Genomic DNA, 27,397 nt, shown 5'->3' on the forward strand with positions numbered 1-27,397 from the left:
GGAAATCCAGGAAATGGTGATATATTAAGAGAACAGTGATTTTGGAAACTGAATTGTGTTGACCATCAGTAGTGGCTATTTATTAAACAATTTTTGTCGTGATATTCATTAGCAAAGGACAAATAAAAGGCTAAAATATTATATTCCTTTAATTAGAATCGATCAGAATATTTATGAATTCTTAAAAAACATAAACAATCAATACTTCTGTCACTAAGAGAAGTTCTCAACTTTGTTATAAATAATCCTGCCAGAAAATGCTCTTTCTGATTCACCAGAAGTTAGCAGAATGGTTTTCAGTACATTAACTAAATTCATGACGTTTGAATATCAATCAAGGCTTTGGCAGCTGCTGATCTTATTTCTAAAAATTGTTCAAGCATTGACAATAAACCATTCTAACAAGTTTTGAAATTTGAAATTAACATCTTTTCATGACAATGTTCTGCTTTGCCATAAATTTTGTAAAATTTCATTCTTGGGTGGTGATTTTCTAAATCTTACAATTCTTCTAAGTTTATTAAGAGTTTCATTAATATCTAGGGCCATTTTAATGCCCGCTTCATCTACATCACAGATGTGTTCATTGATGGCAATTTGATTAATTTTCTCAGTTGCAGTTAACTCTTCAATTTCAGTTGCTGTGCTCAACTCCTCGCCTAACTCATCTTCATCTGACTCATTTTCTGTGCTAATATTTATATCAGAATCACCTGTTTTCTTATAAAGAATGCCACATACAGCAAGATGTATACCATGAGCATAACAAATGATGTTCACAACTCAGTAATTTTACCAAATTTCATCATACTGGCACCATCTGTAACACAATCAGTTATATGCTTCTGAATACTGAGATCGAATTTTCTAGTTTAGCTTTTACAGCTCTTACAGCACTTTCTGCAGAAAATGATCCAATAATTTGCACAATTCCTGAACTCAATTTTCCTTCATCCACACGAATGTTTACATTTAAGTGTCTTCTTTTTTTTTTTCTTTTTTTTTTTTTCAAAGATGAATATTTGTAAGAGAGATGCTAAATCTTGATCCTGCTTTTTTTCTTTGCAGAAATTTTATTTTTAACTTTGACCTTAGTGATATCATATTGTTTATATATGACATTCATTACATCACTAGGATTTTCAGAAAACAGATATCTTTTGTCTCATATTGCCTATCTTATAAAGTAACTTGTTATAATTGCATTTGCAGAGAATCCATCAAGGTCAACGAGGTTTGCTAACTATTTCTTCTAGGGTATCTTTTTCCTTCCTAGCAAAATACTTTAATAATGCTTGCTTTCGTTTACCAGTAGAGGTGCTGTCTTCAAGCTTGGCACTTACAACTTCCTCTGCTTGTTGACACAGTCAATTTATTTGTTAAGTTCTGCTTTTTTGTAAATGTCGAATTAATTCACTTGCGGACCAGCCTCAGCACAGTAATGTGGAACCTAACTTTTTACATTCTGCACTTTCTTCATTGGAGTTCTTAATAAAATATTACCAAACAAATGATTTGGATCAGACAGTGACTGGTTTAAAATAAAAAAAAAAACATAGGCAGTAAATATTCCTCACAATATGGATATTGCAAATTGGTGGCAACTGAACTGAATTCGTGGGCAGTGTAGCTTAAATATTGTACCATGAGAGTAAAAATTATTCTTTATTCAAAAATATCTTAATCAGGAAATGTGTGTAATTTCGTGTATTATAACGATTTAGTGAGTAACATTAGCATGCTTTCTTATTTTGGATATGGAAAAATTAATATTCTGAGATTTCCAGTTTATATATATATAATCCCCAGGATTTTCAAATCCAATAAAACGGTCGGGATCCCAGTTTCCTGGGAAAGAAACCATAATACCTACACAATACATAAAGTTTCACTTGGGAAGAACACTGAATACGTTGACACGGACAGATAACTGCATGTCCGATTCAATTACCAAAAGCATAATGGCCATAATATGACAAAAATAGGGAGGGTCATCTAATATTAAAATTTTTTTCATCAGAGTCTGTAGCATACAGCATGGTAACTTGTATATATACGTACAGTTGGTGATGCAATTGGCTTACAATTATATTGGTACAGTTGGTGATACAGTTGTCTTACTGCCATAGAAACACTGTACCCATATTTCTATGGTTGTGTCCATTTTTATTCTTATTTAATTTAATTTTTAATTTTTCATTTTATCTTTCCTGGCATACACTCTTATTGTTTACTAAAATGAATTAAATCGTATGTTAATTTGTGCAATAATTTGAAACACATATTCAGCCATTTATTCGGAAGGCGAAATGGTAAGCATGTCTGCTGGGTTGTGATTCTTTTGTAGGTACTTTTCTTTATGTAAAATATAAATATAAAAATATACGAGGAACCATGGTTCCTTTGTGGCAGTTTAAGCAAAATTAGTCTTCTCTAGTGTTTATTATAATAATCGTAACTTTTTATTACTTATTTGAGCTTTTTTAGGATAGTGTAACATTGGCATGGGGTACATAGAAACAGATAGTGATTTCACTAATTACTTTTTAATTATGCATCAATAGATGTTGGTCCCCATTGAGTGCTTATCAGTGTGTAAAGTGGTAATTAGTTTATATAAATACATATTTTCTGTCTATATATTTTATTGTAATGTATATAAATATTTTTAAAAAATAATAAATAAAATTTTCTGTTTATAGTCCGGGACGACCACACAGTCAGAGGAGTTCGCAAGAATACAGGAAACAGCACCGTATTTAGCATTCAAGGGCTTGAACCCCAGTCACCCAATGCACATGTATATATTCACTCTTGCGTTTGACCACTCAGCTGCGGTAGCCTATTCGAAACATTCGATTAATCCCTTTTCAGCTTATTTAATACACATATATTTATGTTCTTATTGCATTTCAAAAATGTTAATATCAATTATATCTTCATTCTAACTGGTAAAATATACACATCTTTTAGGGATTGAGAGGGGGGAGGAATAAAGAGAGGGATAAAGAGTGAGGAACCCGTGAGTACAGCTGGAAAATGTATGCTTCATTACAACTAGGCATACACCCCATCAGCTTCTTGTCTGGTTATAATGGTAGCAAAAACAAAAATTTAAAGTTATCTTTATTATTAGATGTGAGAAATTGATTGAATTTCTTTGCGGACATTATTAAAATTAGAATGTCATGTGAACTGATGAAGATTGCATATACCTGATTATAATTATTCCTTAAGAAGAATATTCAATTTTTTTTTCTCATATTCTTTACTTCGCATTTATTTAAAATTGACATTGCAGTACATGACAGTGTTTACTCTGACTTTATTGTTGTTTAAATTTAACAAATGGAACTGTAATATACATTTTAAGTACTAGCACCACCTTTTAATCATTTTAAATATTTACAGGTCTATATAAGTTCATTTGTTAATACATTTAATATTCATTGAAATGTACTTGCTAAAACTGCTCAACCACTAGGTATACCCTCTCTCAAATTCAGAATATTTTTATATTTAGCATATCTCTATCCCCAAATGTCTAATTTTAAAGCATTTGTTGTAATATTAACCTGTTAAACTCTCAACAAGTATGCAAGGGCTTCTCAATTACCAGTCCTTGTCCAAAATGATCTTTGCAGAAAAGCATTCTGAGTTTATTAAAATAATATTCTTTTTAAATCATTTGTACCGAAAGAAGACATTCTTTTGCAAGTGTCAGTTCTCATTGGCACACTCTTTACACCCAAAATTAACTAGTTGATGCAAATGATCTCTTGCTTCTCATATTATACTTACCATAAAAGAAAATTCCAAATAGAAAGTGAGAAACACATTGCTGCTTGTCTTTAGAAAGTTTATTATACAGTTTTTTAGATAAAAATTAATACCATTTAAGTAATTTGGGTTAAGTCAAGTTGATGTTTCAAAGGTCATATTACTTTGGTTTGGGATGGATGTCTGAATACAGGCTTACAGAAAGATATAACCAACCAACCTAAATTAGATACAAAGCAAAAGCTTTAAATATCAATGGCTGCTGTTTAACTAGTTGAGAAACTTACTATTTACCTTTATAAAACGTAAAACCCATTATCAAATCAGATTCATATCTTAGTCATAATTTTTTATGTCAAACTTAACGTGTAACATATTACATACATACATACATTCTGTCTGAAGTAGCAGTTAAACATGCATAAAGTAATCTCATCCATGACATGGATTGCTATATCTTGCAACATCTGTATAAGCCACATCATACCACTTTTGAATTTATGGTAACCAGTTTGACTCATCTAGGAAAAGTTTTAATATGGCTTGATCCCATCCATAACATCTTAGGTTGCCAAAGCTATCCTAAGGGGAATCCTGGTAGTTGAGGGAGCCCAGCTTCAATGCAACACCTTGGCCCCTGCTTTGATGAGACAGATGGTCCTGGATGGTTCAGTCAGTTTGATGGTATACTGCAAGGGTCAGCCATATCCAGGCCCGACGAGAGGCGGGGGAAAGCCGGGACAAATTCCAGGGACCCGTGCAGGGTCTGGATTCTTTTATTTTTTTTTACAAATCATTATCCAATTTTATTATTTGTGATTTTGTTGCATAATTTCTTTAATCTCTTTGTCAGTAATCGTAATATGTAGTAATACTTGTAATAACAGTGTTTATAAGTCCAGGCCCCAAACCCAATTTGACTGCACACTTTGTTTATTTATTTCAGCTGTAATCGGTATTTCGGCATTTCTGTCAGTAGCTGCAGGAGGAAGTAAATCTGATGCAACTGAACTGTGTTCTGCTTCTTGCTTAACAGAAATAACATTGCCAATGCCCGAAAATGAACAAAATAATGATTAGTTATAAAATTTTGACATTAGCCTTCTAAAATCATACTTCGCCACCAACGAAATAGAAGACACTGTTTGACAAGGACCAGAACCATACCCTACAATTTTTCCTCCCGACAATGACGGAAATAAATTCCCTGTGTATGTGCTGAATTGTCGTTTAAGGAATAATGAAGTAGTTCCTCGATACTGGCTAGTTTGGAGTAAAACCAAACAAGCTGTATTCTGCTTTCCGTGTCATCTATTTTGCAAATCACCTGAACTAAAACGATCTATTTTTACAACAGAAATTGGCTGGGGACCTTCCAAAAGCTATAAAAAGCTATGACAGAATACCTGTCATAGCTTTGTTACTGATCATGAAAACAGTAACAATCACAGAGCATGTTATGTAGAGTGGTGAAATTTACAAAACAATCTGAATAAAAACATGACAGTGAATTGTTTATTGAACAAAATAAAAAGCGAAATGCAAGTATGGAAAGACTTACTAAGATCATAAGTCATTATTGATCCTCTCCTTGACGAGCATTTGAAAAAAGTGAAAGAATCACAAATTGAAAAGAAAAAATTGGAGGTTCATTCTTGTCAGCCAAAATTCAAAATGAATTTATTTCGTGCTGTGCTGAAAATGTTCTTAGCTGCATTTTAAGGGGAAGAGAAGTTGCAAAATACTTTTCTATAATTGTAGATGCAATGCCAGATTCCGCCCATATGGAGCAAACGACATTCATTTTGCGTTATGTTCTTGTTAACAAAGAAACAAATGAATATGAAATCTTTGAAAGATTCGTGGAATTTATAGATTGTAATAAGAAAATAGGAGACGCCATTGCAAATTTAATTCTTGAAACACTTAAAAAATGTAATATCCCAATAAGTGAGTGCCGCGTGCACTCACTTATTAGAATACAATAATGTCTCTATTTGTAAAATAATAAGAGAAGTTTACCTCAGTATAGTACGTAGAACACTTCCATATGATACTCTCCAGAAATTAAAATGAAAAAGTCAAAAATCTTACATTAGAGTAACAAATAATTAAAAATCAATTTAACACAATAAAAAAGAATTTAACGAAAAAAATTGCAAAACGGTTTTCCTTCCTGAAGCTGACAATGCTTTTCGACAGTATGTTGTGTGATCACAGGAATGAAAATTACTGAATGGGGGTGAGCATGAAACCTAAGTAGGAATTATTTGTCTTTGCACATATGCGTAAAAGCCCACGAATCAGAGATCAGATACGGCCGACGAACATTAACAGAATTCTCGTGTAATTTAATTTATACAGTTTTTGTAGTTAATAGCCGCGTATAATTATGCTGGACACTTAAGTATTTTGACCTCATTAAATAAAAAAGTGTGTTTTTCGTTAACGGCAGGAAAGGCTGATTCTGACGCTGCTGAACAAGAAGCACAAACTGAGGCTGCACGTTGATTAACACGATTATTCAGAGGGAAACGCATCGAACCTTGGTAAGGCGAGTCGCAATCACCGCAAGAAATGTCGTATACCAGGCCATTCATTTGTGTTGCGAACGTGGAAAGGACTGAGCGATTGTTCAGTATAGTGTGTAATTTCCATATTGGCCTGGCCACAGTTTTAAATTCGGTATCTTTAAAGAATCTGTTAAGATGTTTGTGCGACTGTTCAACATATGGGACAGAAATAAAGGACTGTTCGACATATGGGACATTTAATATCAAAAGTAAATTTTGATATAAATTTGATCTTGATATTATTTTGGTTCACGCCATTAGCAAAAATCATACTTTTTAATTTAACGAGGCCACAATACTTAGTGTCCAACTTAATTATACGTAACTATTAATTACAAAAACCGTAGAAATTAAATGACACAAGAATTCTGTTAATGTTCTTCGGCCATATCTGATCTCTGATTCGTGGGCTTTTATGTGTCTGCGCGAAGACAGATAATCCCTATTTAGGTTTCATGCTCACCCCTATTCAGTAATTTTTATTCTTGTGATCATGACATACAGTCAAAGCGTTGTTCAGCTTCAGAAAAGAAAATCGTTTCGCAATTTTTTTTCATTAAATTCTTTTAATTAATCTAATGTAAGATTTTCGATTTTTTTCGTTTTAATTTCTGGAGAGTATTGTACGGAAGTGTTCTACATACTATACTGAGGTAAACTTCTCTTATTATTTTACAAATATTGATATCAATGTAGAACAAGTGGAGCATACCGGGCGTTCAAGCTCGAATTTTGGAAAAAATCCCCTGGCCATTTTTTCTCCTTGTGCTTGTCACAGTTTGAATCTCTGTGGTGTTCATGCGGCAGAATGTTGTTCTGAGGTAATAACATTTTTTGGTGTTGTACAGAAGCTGTATAATATATTTAGTGGTAGTCCTCAGAGGTGGGAAATTTTGGGGGGAAAAACACCAACTGCTTGCTCATTCCATGTCCAACACACTTTGGTCTGTTCGAATTGAGAGTGTGAAACCATTTGCACAAAAGCTTCCTTTAAAGAAGTCAATTGACATGATGCCAGAATTAAATCTAACTGCAGACACTCGAACAGATTTGAATGGTATAATGACGTATATTATGGAGACAGAGTCGTTTGAATGCCTCGTGATGCAATAGTTTGGTTCAAAATTCTATCAGCCATAAACTACTGAAGCACAGTCTAACAAGCTCAAAATACCACCATTGACATTGAAGTAGCAAATCTTTCTAGTTTTTTGTATGGAAAGACTTAACTAAAATCAGATTTGAAAAAGATTAGGAATAGTTGGGAGGCAATCCTAAACGAATGCAAGCTCATAGCCGTAAATTTAAATATGTAGGCTGAATTTTCAGGTCGACGACAAAGGAAGAGGAAAAGAAATGCTGCAGAATCGACAATAACACCAACTGAAATATTCAAATTTAATGTTCTTTTAGGAGTCGATTTCATTAGTTGTTAATCCATTTGGGCTCTTCCGTGTCCACTTTCTGTTCACCCTTTTCTTGAAAAAAGTTTTCATTACTGACATTCCTCGAGATTCTGCAAATTCCACAACTCTTTCACCTCTTTCATTTCTTTCACCAATTCCAAAATTTCCTATAGTTCTCCTTTCTGCACTGTTTTGTCTCTTTCCAACCTTAGCATTGAAGTTCCCCATAATGATAGTGTAGTGAGTTTTTCAACCTCTTCATCAATGGCTCGATGTTGGTGCATAAATCATTATAACCTTTAGCTTATACCTCTTAGAAATCCTGAGTAATAGTCTTGACACCCTTGGTGATGTACTTTTGAATTCCAAAATGTTATTTTTTTATATCTTTATGGGCCAGAAAGCCAACTCCACCTTCACTCCTTTCCCTGGTGTACAACAGATTGATGTACAACAGATTTCCACTTGATAAACTTATAGGTGATTAATTTTTTCTTCTCAGCCAAACCGATGATATTCCAATTTACATTTTCTAATTCCTTTTCCAGCTGTAATATCCTGTCTTCACTGATGAGTGGTCTTACATTGTAACAGACCAAGTTCAGTTTCCGTGCATGGCTGCCTGGTTGTACCCAGAGATTCTTAGCACCCTCTGCTTCCGCTCTGATCCTCTCATGGCCATAAGAGGGGGAGTGAAAGCAGCTGGGGACTGAGGGCCATTTGCTGGAGGGTTTGGTCTTTTCCTCTTCAAGCTGACCTGGCATCTTGAAAAGAACCACTCTACACGTTCATTGCCACCTAAGTGACGTAACAGAGCTAACCATTGAGGTGTGCATGAGTGGATTTTAGGGAGATAGGCCAACCGGACTTCTCCTAAATCTTCTGAACCAGAAAGATATTGGATCCATCAGTGTTTTAGACTTGAGTGTCTGATAATACACAGAATGCCTGTTCCCCTCTAAGCCCCTAACTGTAGAATTCCTACCACCAAATGTGACATCAGTTCTTCAGCCACTTGATCAAGGTGTAATCCAGATTTTTAAAAAAACTACTGAAGAATGCTATTAAATAAAATTGTGCTATGTCTTGAAAGCAAAATTGACATCCTGCAGGCAATGCATTTATGTGTTTAAGCATGAAATGAAACTGATGAGAAATTGATCGCTAACTGCTTCAGACATGCATGATTTACCGCTCTGGATGATGCAATGTGTGAATTTTCGCATGCTTCTTCCTTTATTAATTTAATACTGTAATTATTAATAAGATTATACTATATTGTATTAACAGAATCACATTAAATATTCAGCCTTTTACTTGTATTGTTGCGTATTTTATTAATGATTGATATAACGTCCTTCCGATATAATGCTCGTTTTTCTCATTCCCGTAGAGTAAAGTTTCCCAAACTGTTTTAGTCACAGAACACTTTTCCATGACTAAATACCATAGTATATTTATGGAACACTTACAAAACACAAGTTTAGTTGGAGCCAAAGAACTGTTTGATAATATTTTATTACGTACGATGCACTGTGCATCAGGAACATCTTTATTTCCAACATATATAAAGCTGAAATTAACATAACTGTTGTCATACTTTCGTTTTGGTCTTTTATTGGTTGGTTCCTTTTTTTTTTTTTTTCCCACTTCAGATTTTTGGGAAAGAAAAGGCTGTGATTGTTCATCCTCACTTTGAAGTGTGACAATGTTGTGTTTATTTTCATCGACTACAGTTGCAATACTAGAAGTACTTGCTTCTCATTTTAAAGTTCCCCTTTTGAGCCACAAATCCATGGTAATTTATTTTAATAATGATATTTAGAAATACTGATAATTATCAAAAAAAATATACAAGGAAGTGAGTTTAGTTATGATGTCTGTTCACTTCTCCCTCTCCTTCAACCTGCATACTCCAGGATAAATTGCATATGAATGGCATATTAGATAACTACAATGCTACTTTTTTGTAGATATCATTACCTGTATGCATACTTCTCTATGCAAAAGCCTGCCAAAATAGTGTTCCACGGTCTATTTGATTATTAGTCTCTCCCAGTATATTAATAACCAAAAAAAAAATAATAATGTTAAAAATTATAATGATACAAAAAGTGGTGTATACTACAGATACGCAAAATTTATTTATTTTATTTATTATTTTTTAAATTATTAATTGTGATTTTTCACGGAACGCTTGTTCACATCTCATGGAACACGTTTGGGAAACACTGCCCTAGAGGGTCGTTATATAGAGCTTTAACTGTATTATCAATTCATTGCCCCAAAGAAACCTAATTATATATAATTGGAAAACCAACTAAATTATTGTGGGCAAGCATTATTTTTAATTACAGAACATTTTCCCAATGTAAGTAGACCTAATGCACATTGATAGCAGTGTATAAATGCCATAGTTACAGTAATATGTAAAAAATTGCCTATACCTCTTTCCTACCCTATTAATATTTTGAGGCTTTAAGGCAGTTACTCTGTATGATTTTTAAGTAGACTATGCTTTCTAAATATGGATGTTGTAAAAATAGTATATTTGTGTATTATTATTTTGTTTGCCACTTAGTGTGTGTTATAAATTACCATAAAAGGAATCTTTTATTCCTTTAGCAATTAAATGAAAAATAAAATACTAAAAAAATAATAAATTTGCTTCAAGTCAGAAATGCAGGTTTGAGTGCATTCATCTTCTTCTTTGAGCTTCTGATTTATTTTAGTTCCATTTATGTATATTTTTATGCAGTTGGAGGAATTTGTTGGTGGCCACAACAGCTCCTCAGGGAACTATTTGACTGGAAGAAGAAGGTGTATATTCTAAAATCCATTTCACATAATTCAGTTTTGCTCTTCTGCTCTTGTGCACATTCATATAGCAAATAGTTGGTGTTTAATTTTCATATTTTGCAGTTGGTAAACAGATATGGGTAGCCCTTTGTTATTATAGTGGAATTGAACTGTCTAAATTTTTAGAGTGAAAATAACATGCGTATGGTTTCTTCATCAGATAAACGGTTAACCTGAAATAATCATTTTTTATGAAAGTGTTTTTGCATTCTTTTATTGCATGCATATACATTATGTGAGTAAATAAATATTTTCACATTCATAACAGATATGTTCAACAGCTCATATTACAAAAAAAAATTGATATTTATAAAAACTGATATATTTACATAGTAGCAATCTGATCTTGTTTATTAATTTATTTATTTTGTTTGGGAATTTTTAATTATTTTTGTTTAAAATATTGTTATAGCTGGTGAGTAACCAACTGAGAAATATTTAGTCTTAAGAGTTCATAGTTTTCCATATTTTACCACAGTATGGTTTGTAAATCATAATTTTGGCAGGCTGTTGGCAGAATACACTGAACCACTGTTTTTAAGGAATTTGTGTCCATGACCAGACACATTTGTACTTATTAACAGTAACTCTTTTTTAGTACTCATTTCTCTTTTAGAATAGTTGATTTTAAGAAAACCCCTGAAATCTGAGCATTTAAGACAGGATTTAAAAAAAAAAAAAGTCATCTAGGCTATAGAACAAATAAATAGTTAGCCATGATTTTCTAATTTAATAAATACCTTAAATGCAATAACTGAATTCAGGACTTCCTTATTTACCATTTACTATATATTTGTTTATTTATTAGGCCTTGGGCTAAACCTGTACTCTTGAAACAATTTGAGGAAAACAAGCTGGGATTTCCTGTTTGGGATCCAAGAGTAAGATTATAGACTAAATATTATTGTATAATGTATAAATTCTTATCACTTATAATCAGTGATCACTGAACTTTGACCACTGTTTGCCTAGGCTTCAGATATCTAGTGAATACATTAGATATCTGAAGATGTCCATAGAGATATGCAGCCATGCAGCCTGCAAGTGTTTCTCCAGTATTGGAATAGATGACAGTTGCATGTCTGTTTACCTAACTTCCTGTTCAGTAGGATTGAGGTGTGGCAAATTTGGAGGCGAATCAAGATGGGTGATATCTTTACTGTGTTACTTGAACCATTTGTGTCTAGTGCAGGCCTAATGACACATGTATTGCCTTGGAAGATCCCATTACACTCCGGGGAAAAAATACATGGCTGGGTTCACATGGTTTCCTAAGAGCTGCCAGTAAACCTCACCAGTGAAACATCCATATGCACCGGGGAGGGTCCTAATTTTTGCCAGAAAAACATGCCCCATATTAAGAACCACTGCCACCTGCCTGGATAGCGGACACCTTGATGGAGGCATTCATTGGCATGTTGCACCAGGTATTTGGACTCATCTGACCAGCACACTTGTTTCCAGTGTCCAATTAACACATTAACATCACAGCATTCACTGTAGCCAATGGTCAGTGGTGAGGAATCCCATACATCAGAGTGCGTAGCACACGCTTCTTGATTAGACCGGGGTTCGAGTCCATCACCACCAAATACGGAGGATGCGGAAAGGTCAGGGAATGACCACCGCATATCCCGGAGCAATATGGCCTTAGTTGCTAATGCTCCTGAAAACCAAATAACAACAGCAACATCAGAGTGTGTGGTGCGTCATCATTTCCCATATTGTATTGTGATGTCAACTGTCACACGGTGACTTGCTGTTGAACCTATACAACGTGCTGCACCCTTCACTCACTACAAACATCCACCTTGCATAATCATTTTACAGTTCTGTCAGTGGGAGATGGTTGAACTGTTCAACACCATTCTTTGTACACCTTAACCACAGTGGGCTGTGAGCAACCAACAAGATATGCCATTTCCAATATGGAAGCACCCAAGGTACGAGCTCATACAATTGTTCCCTTTTGAAACACTGTGACATCTTTACTACATCCCATAACTGCTACTTTTTACTTTGATTTGCACAACCAGGTGCAAAATACCACTGCTCCAGCATACAAAGTGCTGTTCGGCTTTTTATATTGCGAGCAATGTGGCATATTCCATTTATGGATGGGGGTGGCCAATTCAGTGATCACTGGGGGGGATATAGGATATTTGAATTAAAATGGACTAGGCTCTCTAGCCTATTTTTAGGTTTAAACTATTCATCATCTGGACCTTTTTGTCATATTTGGGATGAAATTTTTGAATTTGTTAAAATCGGTCTATCATCATTTAGATTTTGTGATTTCTGAATTTAAATTTTGCCTAATAAGTTTTCTCAGTAAGAAAGGTGTTTCCCCACCCTTCTCAGTTTAGTCTAAAACAAATATAAAACAAGTTTACTAAACAAAAAATAAATAAAATAAAAGCAGTTGTGATGTAAACAGAAGCAGCACAAACTGCACCTGTATAGCAAGATATAGTATATATATATTGAATGCACACAGTTGAGGGTAAACATTACTAATAACTATAGTATTTATTTTGTTTTTTAATTCAAATAAAATCGATTTATATTCATTTTAGGAGTACCAGATATAATTTTAAACTACATATGGAACTTATTTACCATTAGAAAGAAAACTGTTACATTAGGCATGAGCGCCTCCGTAGCCAGGTGGGAAAGAGCAGCAGTGAGTAGCACATGCTTCTTGATTAGACCAGGGTTCGAGCCCGTCACCACCAAATACGGAGGATGCGGAAAGGTCAAAGGGAATGACCACCGCATATTCCCGGAGCAATATGGCCTTAGTTGCTGATGCTCCTGAAAACCAAATAACATCAACATCATTAGGCATGATTTAAATTTAGAAGTTATAAAATCTAAACAGAAATATTAGTCTAATTTTTAACATCCACTCTATATATGGCAATAAAGAGCTACCTATTTTTAGGTTTAGGCTGTGAATTGCCTAAACCTAAAAATAGGTAGGATAGACCCCAGTACCTTTTAAATGAAACACCCTGTATATGTAATATCCTGTTAGCTGTCACACTGTTAGTGCAGTAGTATCAGATTGCACGTAGCCATATAGAATGATGTTGTATGATACATAAAACAGCATCATATAACATCTCATATTCTGGAATCCCTTCTCAAGTAGAGAAGTATTTTTACACTAGTCAACACGTAAAAATGTTTCGAAAATGAAAAAACCCAATCTTGACTAATTTTATATTGCTGAATACAAAAATCACATTAAAATTTGGCGATTGGCTCTTGTTTTAGAATTACAGTTGAGGTCTCATATTAGCAAATTTCTGTACATTATCAACTACAGCTTGGCAAAACACATGGCAAGGCCACAATTTCAGTACCACCATGCTCTTATCACGAGGAACCTCCGTAGCCAGGTGGGAAGGAGCAGCAGTGTGTAGCACACGCTTCTTGATTAGACTGGGGTTCGAGCCCGTGACCACCAAATACGGAGGATGCGGAAAGGTCAGGGAATGACCACCACATATTCCCGGAGCAATGTGGCTTTAGTTGCTAATGCTCCTAAAAACCAAATAACAACAACAACAGCTCTTATCATGTGATCGGCAACTGTCACCTCACTCTGTATCACATGATAAGTTGTTGTCACCTCAAATGCATCTGCAACTCTGTTGCAGTAATCCTCAAATATGTCTAGGTACTGGATGGTTTGTTCTCAGTTAATAGTTATTCTCTCTGAGGTTCTTACTTTTTTTCTCAGTATTTGTGTCTTGTAAGATTAATTTGCCGCCTAATTGTGTGAATAGTCCAGATGACTTCATTTCTGGAGAAGTTGTTAGTTTCAAGAAAGCATCCCTTTCTTGAAAGGGACAAAAGTGACAAGAACTGGGCTCCACACATATGCTGCACTACCTGTTCATCAAAACTCAATGCGTGGGTGAATTGAAAGGGATGCTTTATGCCTTTCACCATGCCCGTGATATGGAGGGAACCAACAAATCTTGTCACAGACTTCTGTATAGTTCATCCTATTAGAAAAGGAATGACAATGAAGAAAAAGTGCACAGTGACGTACCCAAATATACCATCTGCAATTTGTCCTGTGCCTCACAGTAAGTACTACCTATTCCTGAACCACCCAACCATTTTTCTGTACACTCTGATGAAGATGACACTGATGAACATCAGCTTGATTTACACAAAGATGTACAGCAGTCGTCTATATCAAGGGATCCACCATTTTGTCCAAACTTTATCGTTCTGAACAACGTAAGATTACAGAAAATGAGCTTAATGACCTCATCAATGATCTTGAACTGCCAAAGAATAAAACTTAGCTTTTGGCCTCAGAGCTACAACAGTGGAATCTTCTAGATCATTCTGTGAAAATGACAACATTTTGTACTCAAAATAAAGACTGTGATAAATTCTGTCAAAGAAGATGAACTCACTGTTTGTAAGGACGTTGATGGTCTTATGGCATCAATGAACATGAGGCACATTCCCAAAGAATGGCAGCTATTTATAGACCCTTCTAAGGTTAGCTTTTAGGCTGTGTAATTACACAATGGAAATATTCTGCTTAAATACTTCTTGCATATGCCGTCCACAAAAAAGAAACATATGCCAACATGGAGAACATCCTCTTAGGTGTACACTATCAGAAGTATGAGTGGCAGATATGAGGTGATTTAAAGATAATTGCCATTTTATTATGACTACAAAAGGGTTACACTAAGTAGTGTTGCTTTCTCTGCAAGTGGGATAGTTGTGCCAAAGATATGTACTATGAGAAGAGGAGTTGGGCTCAGCGAAAATCATTAACGCCTGGAATGAAGAACATAGCATTTGAACCTCTGATAGATCTAAATAAAGTTTTGCTTCCACCATTCCCCTTCAAACTGGGATCCGTGAAGGCTTCAGGAGTGAATGGTCCTACATTCACATACTTGCAAGAGAAATTCCCAAGACTTAGCACAGAGAAGATTAAGGGAGGCATTTTCATTGGTCCACAAATAAGGCAACTCTTCAAAGACGAACAATTCGAATGTGTCCTTAGTGATGGCAAGAAATTAGTGTGGAAAGCTTTACAAAATGTTTTGACTGGTTTTCTAGGAAATGTTGAAGCTGGCAACTTATGGAAGATCTCATTACTTCTTACGAAAAACTCGGGGGGGGGCAATATGCCATTGAAGATGCATTTTTTGCATTCACACCTGGATTTCTTCCTGTCAAACTGCGGTGGCATCAGCAACAAACATGGTGAGTGCTTCCATCAAGACATTGCAGTGATGGAACAAAGATACAAACGCAAATGGAGTGCCACCTTGTTGGATAGTGAAAAGGAATGTTCCCAAAGCTGAATTCAAGCAAAAGGTGAAAAGATCCTGTGTTTGATGCAGGTTTGTTTGCAGCCACATCTTACTGTCATGTAAGAAAGATGTGCCCCCCTCCCCCCACAATATATATTTTTTTCCCATAATTCTGTTCCTCGCATCACTTTTTTTTTTTTTTTAGTCCTATTTATACTACTGTGTGTAGTAGTAGTGGCACATGATGCAAGAAAGCCAGTGTAGGAGCTTATGCAGCATCAGCCAAAAAAAAAAAAAAAATTACACCATTCCCTCCAAATGCCTGTCCAGTTCCTCCTTAAATTTATTTAACCTATCAACTTCCACAACGACAGATGGAAGTTTGTTCCAGCAATTAACCACCCGCTGGCTAAAGGCAAATTTCCGCACATCTATTCTACATCTGTCCTTTCTTAATTTGAACTTATGTCCCCGTAAGTTGGTAATCTGAACAGTGTGCTCAACCCATTCAAGGCCTTATAGACCTCAATCAGATCACCGCGCAGGTGCCTAGTCTCCAGCCACTGCAATTTGCAGAACTTAAGCCTCTCTTGGTAAGAGAATCCCTTCATTCCCCTCACCAATCGTGTTGCTCTTCTCTGTACACGCTCAAGCAAATCTACATCCTTCCTAAAATGAGGCCTCCAGACCTGTACGCAGTACTCAAGGCGTTGCCTGACCATTGCCTTATACAGAGGGACAATCACCTCCTTTTCCCTGCTAGCAAAATTCCTATATATCATTGACAAAACCCCATGACCCGCCCTAGCAGCCTGTCTGCACTGCTCAGAAAACTTCATATCTGACTGCACAACTACTCCCAGGTCTTTTTCATTTTCTACCACCTTAAGTGTAGTACCACACAGTTGGTACGTTTCTCTGGGGTTACTTCTACCCATATGCAGTACTTTGCATTTGTCAAGGTTGAACTTCAGTTGCCACTTCTTAGCCCATCTGCCCAAATTATCTAGATCCTGTTGCAGTAGCACACTGCCATTACTGTCATTAACAACCCTGCCAACCTTTGTGTCATCTGCAAACTTCGACATTAAGCCTGATATACCTTCATCAATATCATTGATAAATACACAAAACAACAGTGGACCCAACACCGAACCCTGTGGGACTCCACTAATAACATTAGTCCACGAAGAGCAGCACCCATTGATTACCACCCTCTGTCTTCTCCCACATAACCATCCTTTTATCCATTGTAGCAACTTACCCTTAATACCATTCTGCTCCAATTTGTACAGTAGTCTTCCATGCGCAACAGGGTCAAAAGCTTTCCTGAAATCCAAGTATATGATATCAAAATTATTTTTTGCATCCAGTTCCTTTGTGACCACATCATAATAACCAATCAAATTTGTCAGACAAGACTTTCCCCTAACAAACCCATGCTGTGTTTGAATTATTGCTGCAGTCTTGTCTAGATGATCCTGCAATGCATCTTTAACCAGCGACTCCATTATTTTACCCGGAACAGAAGTTAAAACTAACTGGTCTGTAATTACTCGTGTCACCCTTCAATCCACCTTTGTGAATTGGGGACACATTTGCACATCTCCAGTCCGTGGGAACCTCCCCTGAGTCCAAGGATGCTCTCATAATTATGGCTAAGGGTTTGCTTAGTTGCTTTGCTGCCTCCTTTAAAATAACTGGATAGATCCCATCCACCCCAGGTGCCTTTCTTGTGTTTAACTTCAACAATTTCTCCTCCACTTCGCTCTCAGTTATTACAAAATCATTAAGCACACTGCTACAATTTGATAACCTTCTTCCATTTTCAAATTGTAATAATTCCTCACGTAATGATGATTACAGTTGAATCTCTTATTATTTGTTCATTAAGTACCACATACTGTCATTTTTGTTTACCATTTGGGTGTATAACAAACAAACTCATTTTCCTGGTCTTCATTAAATTCACGTTAATTGGTAATCTCGGTATTTTTATGTTGTTGATTCTTATTCGTTTTATGGGTTATGAACAATTAACACCTTGAAAACACATGCCTGATCAATACCCTTCATTTATGTGACACCAACAAATGAGATCCTAGATAATGGTGAGAATGCTGAGAATTACAGAGAAAAAACAAAACTAGGATTAAAATATGCAAAATTTGGATTGACAAAACAGACTAAAGAGCAGATTCTTATACACAGACAGATTAAGTGTAAAATCAGTACAGCAGGAACTCGTTATAATGCAGTTCGCTTTATGCTGATTCGCTATAATGCTGTGCTTATATTATAAACCCGTATCTGACTATAATGCTGTCACAAATCACTATAATGCTCTTTCACCAGCGTACAGATTGCATTTTTGGCATATTTAGCTAAAACCCTTCATCTAATGGAGTCGATAGCTTGAAAATGAATAGCAAAATAGCATTAAATGTTTCCCCCGCTCAGTGAAATTTTCTCACACGCTAATTTAATTGCAGTACAGTGACTTGTTACGTAGTTCCGAGATCAACATTTTAAAAAAAAATCACGTATATTGCTTGTAATATTTGCGTTATATGCATTTATTCGAAGTCTAGTCAACACTCGGTACAGTATTAGACACCATGCGTAACGGACAGTTTACTTGAACATTGTATCATAATTAATGCACCCAATTCAGTTACATATTCAAAGAGTTAATAATGGCAGATAAGAATGAAAAAGCAACGTCTGGATGCAGTATGAAGACTACAAATGTGAGAGTTGCAGTATGAAGACTACAAATGTGAAAATTCAAGTTGGGCATAGTGAAAGGTATTTGTTCAAGAAGAGATGGAAAATCTATGATAGAGTTTGATATTGTTGACAAAAAGAGACCTGTGGAGTTGTCGTCTGGAATGAAGAAGAAAAATTTTGATGCAGTGAATTTGGAAATTAAGTTAGACATTTTGAAGTGAATTGGTTCCAGTCAACAACAACAAGCGAATGTGTGCCATAATTTAGAACTGGCAGGTTTAACTGTAAGGACAATTATTAAAATAAAGAATTAATTTTAGCAGCGGGAAAGACAGCTGTTCACTGCAAGCAACTAGGGCTAGGCCAGCTACTAGGATTGAAATGGAGAGACTTTAATAACTAATTTTATTAAAGATAATATCCAAAGCAGAATTCAGTTAAGTTAAATATTATATATATATAAAAAAAAGAGAGATTAGCCTATATGATGATCTGAAGAAAGTTCACCTAAAAAAAAAAAAATGTGAAACCATTTAAAACTAGTAAGGGCTGGTTGAATAGATTTAAAATCCAGGGAGAAGCTGCAAGTGCAGATCAAGGAGCCAAAACTTTCAAAAAAGAACTTGTTAAAATTATTGAAGAGGGGTATTGTGTGTTATACTTCAAGTTTTTAACATAGATGAAGCAGGACTTTTTTGGAAACGAATGCCTAAAAGAAATTTTCATATTGAAAGAAGTTAAAAAAACATGTGAGGTTTCAAAGTGGCGAAAGATTGGTTGGCTTTATTGTTGGGTGGTAACACTGTGGGGATTTTAAATTAAAATCTCTTTTAGTTTACCAGGAAGAGGGCCAAAGTACAACCCAAAATTGACACATTTTTCATGATTAAATTCATCAATTAAATTAAATCAATTAAAATCAATTTAGATCAATTAAATTCATGATTTTAATTGGAATTTTAAGTTTAATTTTGATACGTAAGTAGTTACCACATAATTATATACGTATGTAATGCAGAATATTTTATACATACAAATATTTGAATATTAAATATTTTGACCAATATTTGTGCATCTTTTCACTACCGTTTATTATTGATTAGGAAATATCCTATGGCACCGACCGCAACTCACAAATACATATGTTATCTTATGGGAATTCGGTGCTCACTTAGTGCGGATTCACTTAGCGCTCTTTTTCTGGAACGAATTATCAGTGCTAAGCAGGGGTCACCTGTATTGGGATCATTTAATAGCTAAAGGAAACAGAGCAAAGCGCTTCCAAGTAAGTGTTGAGTATGAGGGACAGGCAGTGAGAAATTAGTTTTATAACGAGAATTCAAGTTGGGCATAGTGAAAGGTATTTGTTCAAGAAGAGATGGAAAATCTATAATAGAGTTTGATATTGTTGACAAAAAGAGACCTGTGGAGTTGTCGTCTGGAATGAAGAAGAAAAATTTTGATGCAGTGACAAAGAGCTCCATATTTTTGACAGTGAAAGGCAAGGTGATTTCGAAAGCATAAGAATTTAATCAATTTGATTTGAATTCACTGAAATCTGTGAGAAAGATATTTTTATTGTGGGGACCAAATGATATTAAAATAATCAAAAATGGGAAGTATAAGCTACTTGTAGAGAAGATTTATAACTTTGTCACTCTTGGAAATCGAAGAAGAATGCTTAATTAATCCAAGAAGTTTGGAATTCTGAAATATTACATGATCAACATGGAAAGAGGGATGAAGGTCAGATCGAAATAGGACACTTAAGTCCTTGAATGAATCAGTAGATGCAATTAGAGAGTTTTCAATGTAATAATCAGTAAACACAGAGGGTCCAACTGCATGGAAGCAACATAATTTATAATTTAATGGGTTTAGAAACAAGTTGTTTTTTGTTGAGCTAGAGTGAGAGGGGATCAAGACAGGACTGGAGTTCATTGCTGTCAGTTGAAGAATAACTTTGTAAAATTTAATATCATCTGCATAGTTGCCACTCAATATTAAAGGACTAAAATAAGGTTGACAGATCATTAATGTAAACAATAAAGAACAGACCCACTCAATTTAGTTTGAAGAAAGTTTGTGACATGCTAACCACCCCTGCATTAGGCCTCCTCAGTGACCTTAACAAAGGCACTTGCACCACATTTGTTTAAATGTATTCTTTCTCTACAAAATAGCTTCCTCTTGCCTACTGAGAAAACTCTTTCCCCGAAAGGAGCCTTGAGGAGCCTCAAGTCTTTTCTTTTATGATATTTATTACAGAAATGGGGGGGGAGACTTTTAATATAATAGTATTTTTTGCAGTTCTATGTAATTCTTTATCCTATTTCATATGAGCTGTTCATGATTTTGATCTGTACACAAAATGTGGTCTTAATTTGTTCTTTAAAATAAACTAGAATTTGAGTTTTGTTAGGCAATCATCACTTAAATAGTCGGTGTGTGTGTTTAGTGGTATTGTTCAGTGGCATGAGCTAGTAACAAATGGTTCTTTATTCATCTGCCTCACCATGTGTAAAAGTATTGATCAATTTACAAGGGCTGCCCAGTACAGAATGATCATAATTTTTCATTAACAATTGTACTGTTTGCTATTTCTAGTTTAGCTGTGGAATTCAAACCAAGCTGCATCGCATAGCAACTGTGCAGTTGACTCGTATGTATGGTGTGGCCGTACACACACACAGTAGGTCAAGTTTATGCCTGTTCAGTTTCGCTTACATAACAATGGAAGGGACACACGAGGAATAGTATGCTGTACTCAAATTTTCTCTCTCTCAAGAAAACGTCAACTGAAGCATATGAAATGTTAAAAGAGGTGTATGATGAATCTAAGTTTCTATATAGCACAGCTCGGTGGTAGCTTGGAATGTTTAAAGATGGATGTGATTCGATCACAAAAATCAGTAGCCCTGGAGTTCCATCTACTGCTGTTATCACAGAAACGATAAACACTGCTTCCGTAATCATGAGATATCGTCGTATAACAGTAAGGCAACTAGCAGAGATGTTGTAATATACGTAGGAAGCATGCATGGTATTCTCCACGACCATTTGAATATGACACTTGTTTTGTGGACACTGGGTTTCAAGACTACTCACACATGAGCAACGCTGATTTCACTTGAAAGTTTGTCAGGAGTTGTGACAGGTGGATAATTAAATAATTAAAAGATGGATAAATAATTCTTTATTGAATAGCTCTCATTTTCTCTTGCCTGCAAATATAAAAATTGATCCTCATAATGATGAGTTACTTTTTAACCATGATTAAATCATTTTAGATAAACAAAAATAAGGATTGTGTCAAATAGCCTCATCTTTTCTTGCCCCATTCAGTTGGAGATTTTAGCATTTTATTATAATTTTAAGCCAAAGCTAGAACATTTTATTGAGCTTCTAGAAATGGCATTTTGTGATTGACTATAACATTAAAACTTTTTGTGTTGCATTTCAAAGTATTCTGAAGTAAAGTCAAGATTTATTTTAATAAATTTATAAGTTTGTGAAAATTGTATTTACAGGTAAATGTTGCTGACAGATTTCATCTGATGCCAATCATTACACCTGCATATCCACATCAAAATTCTACATTTAATGTTTCATTATCAACAAGAAGTGTGATGCAGGAAGAATTTAAGCAAGGTCAGTAAATCTTAATTTTTGATTTCAGTTGCTTTGCTTTTTCCTTGAATTACTTTAGATAATTTTCAGGTATTTATATCTATATAATATCAGTGTAGATACACCATAGATAATTCTTAAGAAACTACGATGGTAGTGTGGTAGGCATCTTTTGCTCTATCTCATATTGTGCTCTTCCTTCACAACGAGTTGCCATGTATTGCACTACCTTGAATAAGTAACGCTTCACTAATAAAGAAGATTATTGTTACTTATTCTCAGTGAGTACCACCACCCAGACGGCACAGTTTCAAAGCTGTTGGCCTATCATTGGTGGGTGGGCAGGTACCCTGGTATTGCAGACATGACAACCCAGTTGTGAAGATAATCACACAATATGAGAGATGCCAAAAGGTTTATGTGATAATATTTAAAATAACTAAATGCAACAAGGCATAATACATTAAGAGTAAGAGTTTAATATCTATATAATATCGGTGTAGATACACCATAGCTAACTCTTAAGAAACCACGATGGTAGTGTGGTAGGCATCATCTGCTCTGTATCTCATATTATGCTCTTCCTTCACAACGAGTTACCATGGTATTGCACTACCTTGAATAAGTAGCTTCACTAATAGAGAAGACTATTGTTACTACCAGGGTACCTGCCCACCCACCGATGATAGGCCATATTCTTTCAACTTCCACAACGACAGATGGAAGTTTGTTCCAGCAATTAACCACCCGCTGGCTAAAGGCAAATTTCCGCACATCTATTCTACATCTGAATAGTGAAGTGTTACTTATTCAAGGTAGTGCAATACCATGGAAACTCATTGTGAAGGAAGAGCACAATATGAGATAAAGAAAATGTTGCCTCCCACACTACCATCGTAGTTTCTTATCTATGGTGTATCTACATTAATATTATATACTCTTACTCTTAATGTATTATGCCTTGTTGCGTTTAGTTATTTTAAATATTATCAGGTATTTATGAACAGTGTAACCTCAATATAATGTGGATGCCAGGAGGGAACCTCCCAGTGATGCTGCTAGCCTTCCAGATTAGCATCACTGGGATCCAATACCAATACAGGGTTACATGTGGCGAATTCCAATAATGTTCCAGAGTTACATTATTGGAATCTGACACGTGCAGTAAATTGAGTTCTGCAAATTGCAGTGGCTGGAGACTAGGCACCTGCGCGGTGATCTGATTGAGGTGTATAAGGCCTTGAATGGGTTCAGCACGCTGAATTCTGATGGGATCCTTCCACTTGTTCAGATTACGAACCTAAGGGGCCATAAATTCAAATTAAGAAAAGACATATGTAGAATAGATGTGCGGAAATTTGCCTTTAGCCAGTGGGTGGTTAATTGCTGGAACAAACTTACATCTGTCGTTGTGGAAGTTGATGGGTTGAATAAATTTAAGGAGGAACTGGACAGGCATTTGGAGGGAATGGTGTGTTTTTTTTTTTTTTTTTTTTTGGCTGATGCTGCATAAGCTCATACACTTGCTTTCTTGCATCACATGCCACTACTACTTTAACTCAGAGAGGGGGAACCTGGTGGGTGAGGGACCCAATCCTAATATACCACTGACCTCTGCAAAAAGACCCAGAACTGAGGACATAGCACCATCTGTGATGACAGTTTTCTCATTCTCCTTACCACCGGAGAGCAGGCAATTGGAGAAATGTTACCCTTCTTCATCCATAAATTATCTGGATGAAGAAGGGTGACATTTTCTGAACCAGGATTTTTGAGGATCTCAAAAATCTGTGAAAGGGCAGCATTCTGGAGACCCTTTAGTGTACACTTCATATCATCTAGACAAGACTGCAGCAATAATTCAGACACAGCATGGGTCTTTAAGGGAAAGTCTTGTCTGACAAATTTGATTGTATACCAGGATGTGGTTACAGAGGAACTGGATGCAAAAAATAATTTTGATATCATGTACTTGGATTTCAGGAAAGCTTTTTGACACTGTTGCACAAGAAAGACTACAAATTGGAGCAGAATGGTATTGGTATTAAGGGTAAGTTGCTACAATGGATAAAAGGGTGGTTGAGTGAGAGAAGACAGAGGGTGGTAATCATTGGATGCTGCTCTTCGTGGACTAATGCTATTAGTGGAGTCCCACAGAGTTCGGCGTTGGGCCCACTGTTGTTTTGTATATTTATCGATGATATTGATAAATGATGATATTAACCAGTCCTTCGGTGTTTCACCAGTATTATAGATTCAATTAGAGTTTTGTGATTTGATTGATGTTGTCTTCTTCGAGTTTTATGACCTCCACTGGTATTTCGTTCGGCCCTGGATTTTTTTCTGGTTTTTTTTTTTTTTTTGCCAGTGATATGGCATATAGTACTTCTTCCTTGAGGATTTCTGGATCCTCCAAGCAGAATTCAGAGCCTTCTGTACTGCTTCTTGTCACTTAATAGCTCTTGTATGTATAACTCCCATGTCCTTCGAGCTGCTTTTTCTTCATAGGCTTGTTTGATGCATCGAACAGAGTTATATTATGCCGCTTCTTGTATATCACGGCTATTTCTTTGACTTTCCTGTGCATGTTTCAGTAATATCATTCAACCCGTGATTTGTGTGTAATTTTATAACAAATTTATTGAATTCTGAGAGGACAGAAATGCCTACTCCATTGTAGTGATTGTGGTCTTGAGGTTCACTTCCAGAGTAATAAAGAATACCATGTTCGTGGTGGCACATTGCTGAGTCTGGCCAACAAAGCTCACTGATCCCTAATAGGTGTAAGCCCATTCTTTTAATCTCTTAAATCACATTGTCTAGCTTTCCAGAGCATACAAGCTCCTGACATTCCATGTAGCTATGTGGAGTTCATCAAAACTTCATAGTAGTTTTGACTTTACTATGTTGAGCCAGGGGATTCTTCGCACCCCTTGCCCATTTAAGGGCTGCCCAGAACTAGGAGCCACAAGACTTTTTCTTTCCATAATAATGTTCTGGGAAAATGAGTCACTGGGGTGGTTTTCTTTTGCCTTCCCTTGTAGTTGTTCAGCCGCCCCTAACATGGAGAACTGGTGCTGTCTGCTGCTGCCTAGTGTGGAACAGACACTGCAGTACCTGTTGGTCCACCGGAGCTATTTCATTTCACTCCTACCACCCATATCTGGGAGGCATTCCCTGATCGCCACCTGGGGACGCACGTTCTAGGGGTTACAGGTTCCCCCGAGAGAGATATGCCTCTACTGATGCTAATGTAAAAGCCTTTTAAATTTAATTCTGAATGAATAACCCATAATTGCTATTCATTGTATTCTTAGTCATTTTAATTATATATTTTTTAATGGCAAAGAATTCAAGTTTTTTCTTTAAAAGGTAACCAACAATCAATTGTCTATCATTTGTTATGTAGGAAGAGGTACTTTTTTGATTAAGATTGGTTTTTTTTTTTTTTTTTTTTTTTTTTTTAGTTGTCTTTGGAACTCAGATTTTTATAATGAAATATTTATTTTAAATTTAGGTTTAGCCATCACCGATGACATCATGTTAGGAAAAGCAGACTGGAATAAGCTATTTGAGCCACCAAATTTTTTTGGAAAGTATAAGTAAGTATGCCAACACATAAGGAGTGATCAAGTTGCTCTCCCTCTAATGAAATAATTAGTTTCACTTATTTTGGAATATGCATTTTATATTTGCTTGTCTCTGGTGCACATACACACAACTAGAGATTACCCATAATAATACTTTTTTTCATTGCAGGAACAGATGAGCACCTAGTTGAAGGAGTACTAGAGCTGTTATCAAATATTTTGTTAAAAAGAGCTGGCATCTGACTAATATTCACAAAGATATGCACACTATTCACCAGATTTAGCCCCCAGTGACTCTCATCTGTTCCTAAATCTAAAGAAATGCTTTTGAGCAAGGTTCCCTTTAAGTTACATGCTTGTGCAACAACACTGTGGTTTTGGAAATGTTAGATACATACTAAGTTCTGGCATGCATCTGAACATGGAAGCACGCAGGTTCCAGCTTGAGAGGGACTCCTCCTCACAAAGGTTTTGCATATTTCTGTTACTGAAATACAAATTATGCTTTATATCTGTTTGGAACCATATATGCAGGAAAATGTAGAACCACAACACAAACAATTCAAATAAAATTATTTTTTGAGGAAATGTGCCTCATAACCCTCACTGATAAGAGAACGCACTGTCGTTAAAGGATGTACGGAAGGCATCTAAGGATTGTTTTCTGATTTTTCACTCTGCAATTATAAAATATTCTAACACTGTCAAGAATGGTTTTCTTAAAACTAATTTTATATTTATAAGATCTGTTTAACAGTTATAGTTACCCATTATGAAATTGTTTATTTTCCAATTCATGTGTAACACTCACATGTAATTATTATTATTAATGATTATAATCATTAATTAATATTTATTTGGTAACCAGCCACACTACAGCAGCATAAGGTAAGTGAAACACAAAGGAATATTACCAGTTAATTTTTAATTGAGTTTTGAAAGTTGAACTGTGAAGCCCATTTAACAAATAGCAGGTTTTGGAATAAGATTTTTTTTTTTTTTATATATATATATTTGTAGTATGCATAAAATACATTATTTTTAATTAGATAGTTAAGGAGGGAAACAAGCTGAATACATTTAACATAAGTTTATTTTTAAAAAAAAAAGTCTTTAAATAAAAAAACTACAAAATGTAAAAATAATAAAAAAGAAAAAAAAAATATTTATTCATCATATCTCTCTGGAGTAGATGGGCAATTGAATAACCAATCATTTTAACCAACCCATTAATTTTTGCCTCTTTTATGGGCACTTTTCCTAATGGATATAAAGTGTTTGGTAAATCTATAACTTCTCTTCATTTTTCATGTATATATATATATATATATATACATGAAAAATGTGAGTTGAGAGTCAATTTATGAAACTCAAAGCTGTGATGTACCCTTTTTTTTTTTTTATCATCAATGTGGTATATAAAGTGAAACAGTGAATTTATTCCAATCTTAATTTTTAATCTTTTTTTCTTATGCTTTGTTTCTTCTGAATTTTGAAAGACAGTAGTTTCTTCTGAAACTACTGTTTAA

General features: G+C 35.3%; 1 protein-coding gene across 1 annotated transcript in view; it reads left to right on the forward strand.

Annotated features, from left to right (window-relative positions):
* LOC150076854 (poly(A) polymerase type 3-like) overlaps positions 1-27,397 on the forward strand; it is a 341,061-nt gene that overhangs the window by 205,030 nt on the left and 108,634 nt on the right. The window contains exons 10-12 of the mRNA XM_090386405.1: positions 11,427-11,499; positions 22,179-22,299; positions 25,796-25,880. Of these exons, the coding sequence (XP_090242531.1) occupies positions 11,427-11,499; positions 22,179-22,299; positions 25,796-25,880 (279 nt within the window). The remainder of the gene's footprint in view (positions 1-11,426; positions 11,500-22,178; positions 22,300-25,795; positions 25,881-27,397) is intronic.

The sequence above is a fragment of the Mastigoproctus giganteus genome, chromosome 12 (genome assembly GCF_048544385.1).
Source record: "Mastigoproctus giganteus isolate SK-2022 chromosome 12, ASM4854438v1, whole genome shotgun sequence".
Classification (NCBI taxonomy): domain Eukaryota; kingdom Metazoa; phylum Arthropoda; class Arachnida; order Uropygi; family Thelyphonidae; genus Mastigoproctus; species Mastigoproctus giganteus.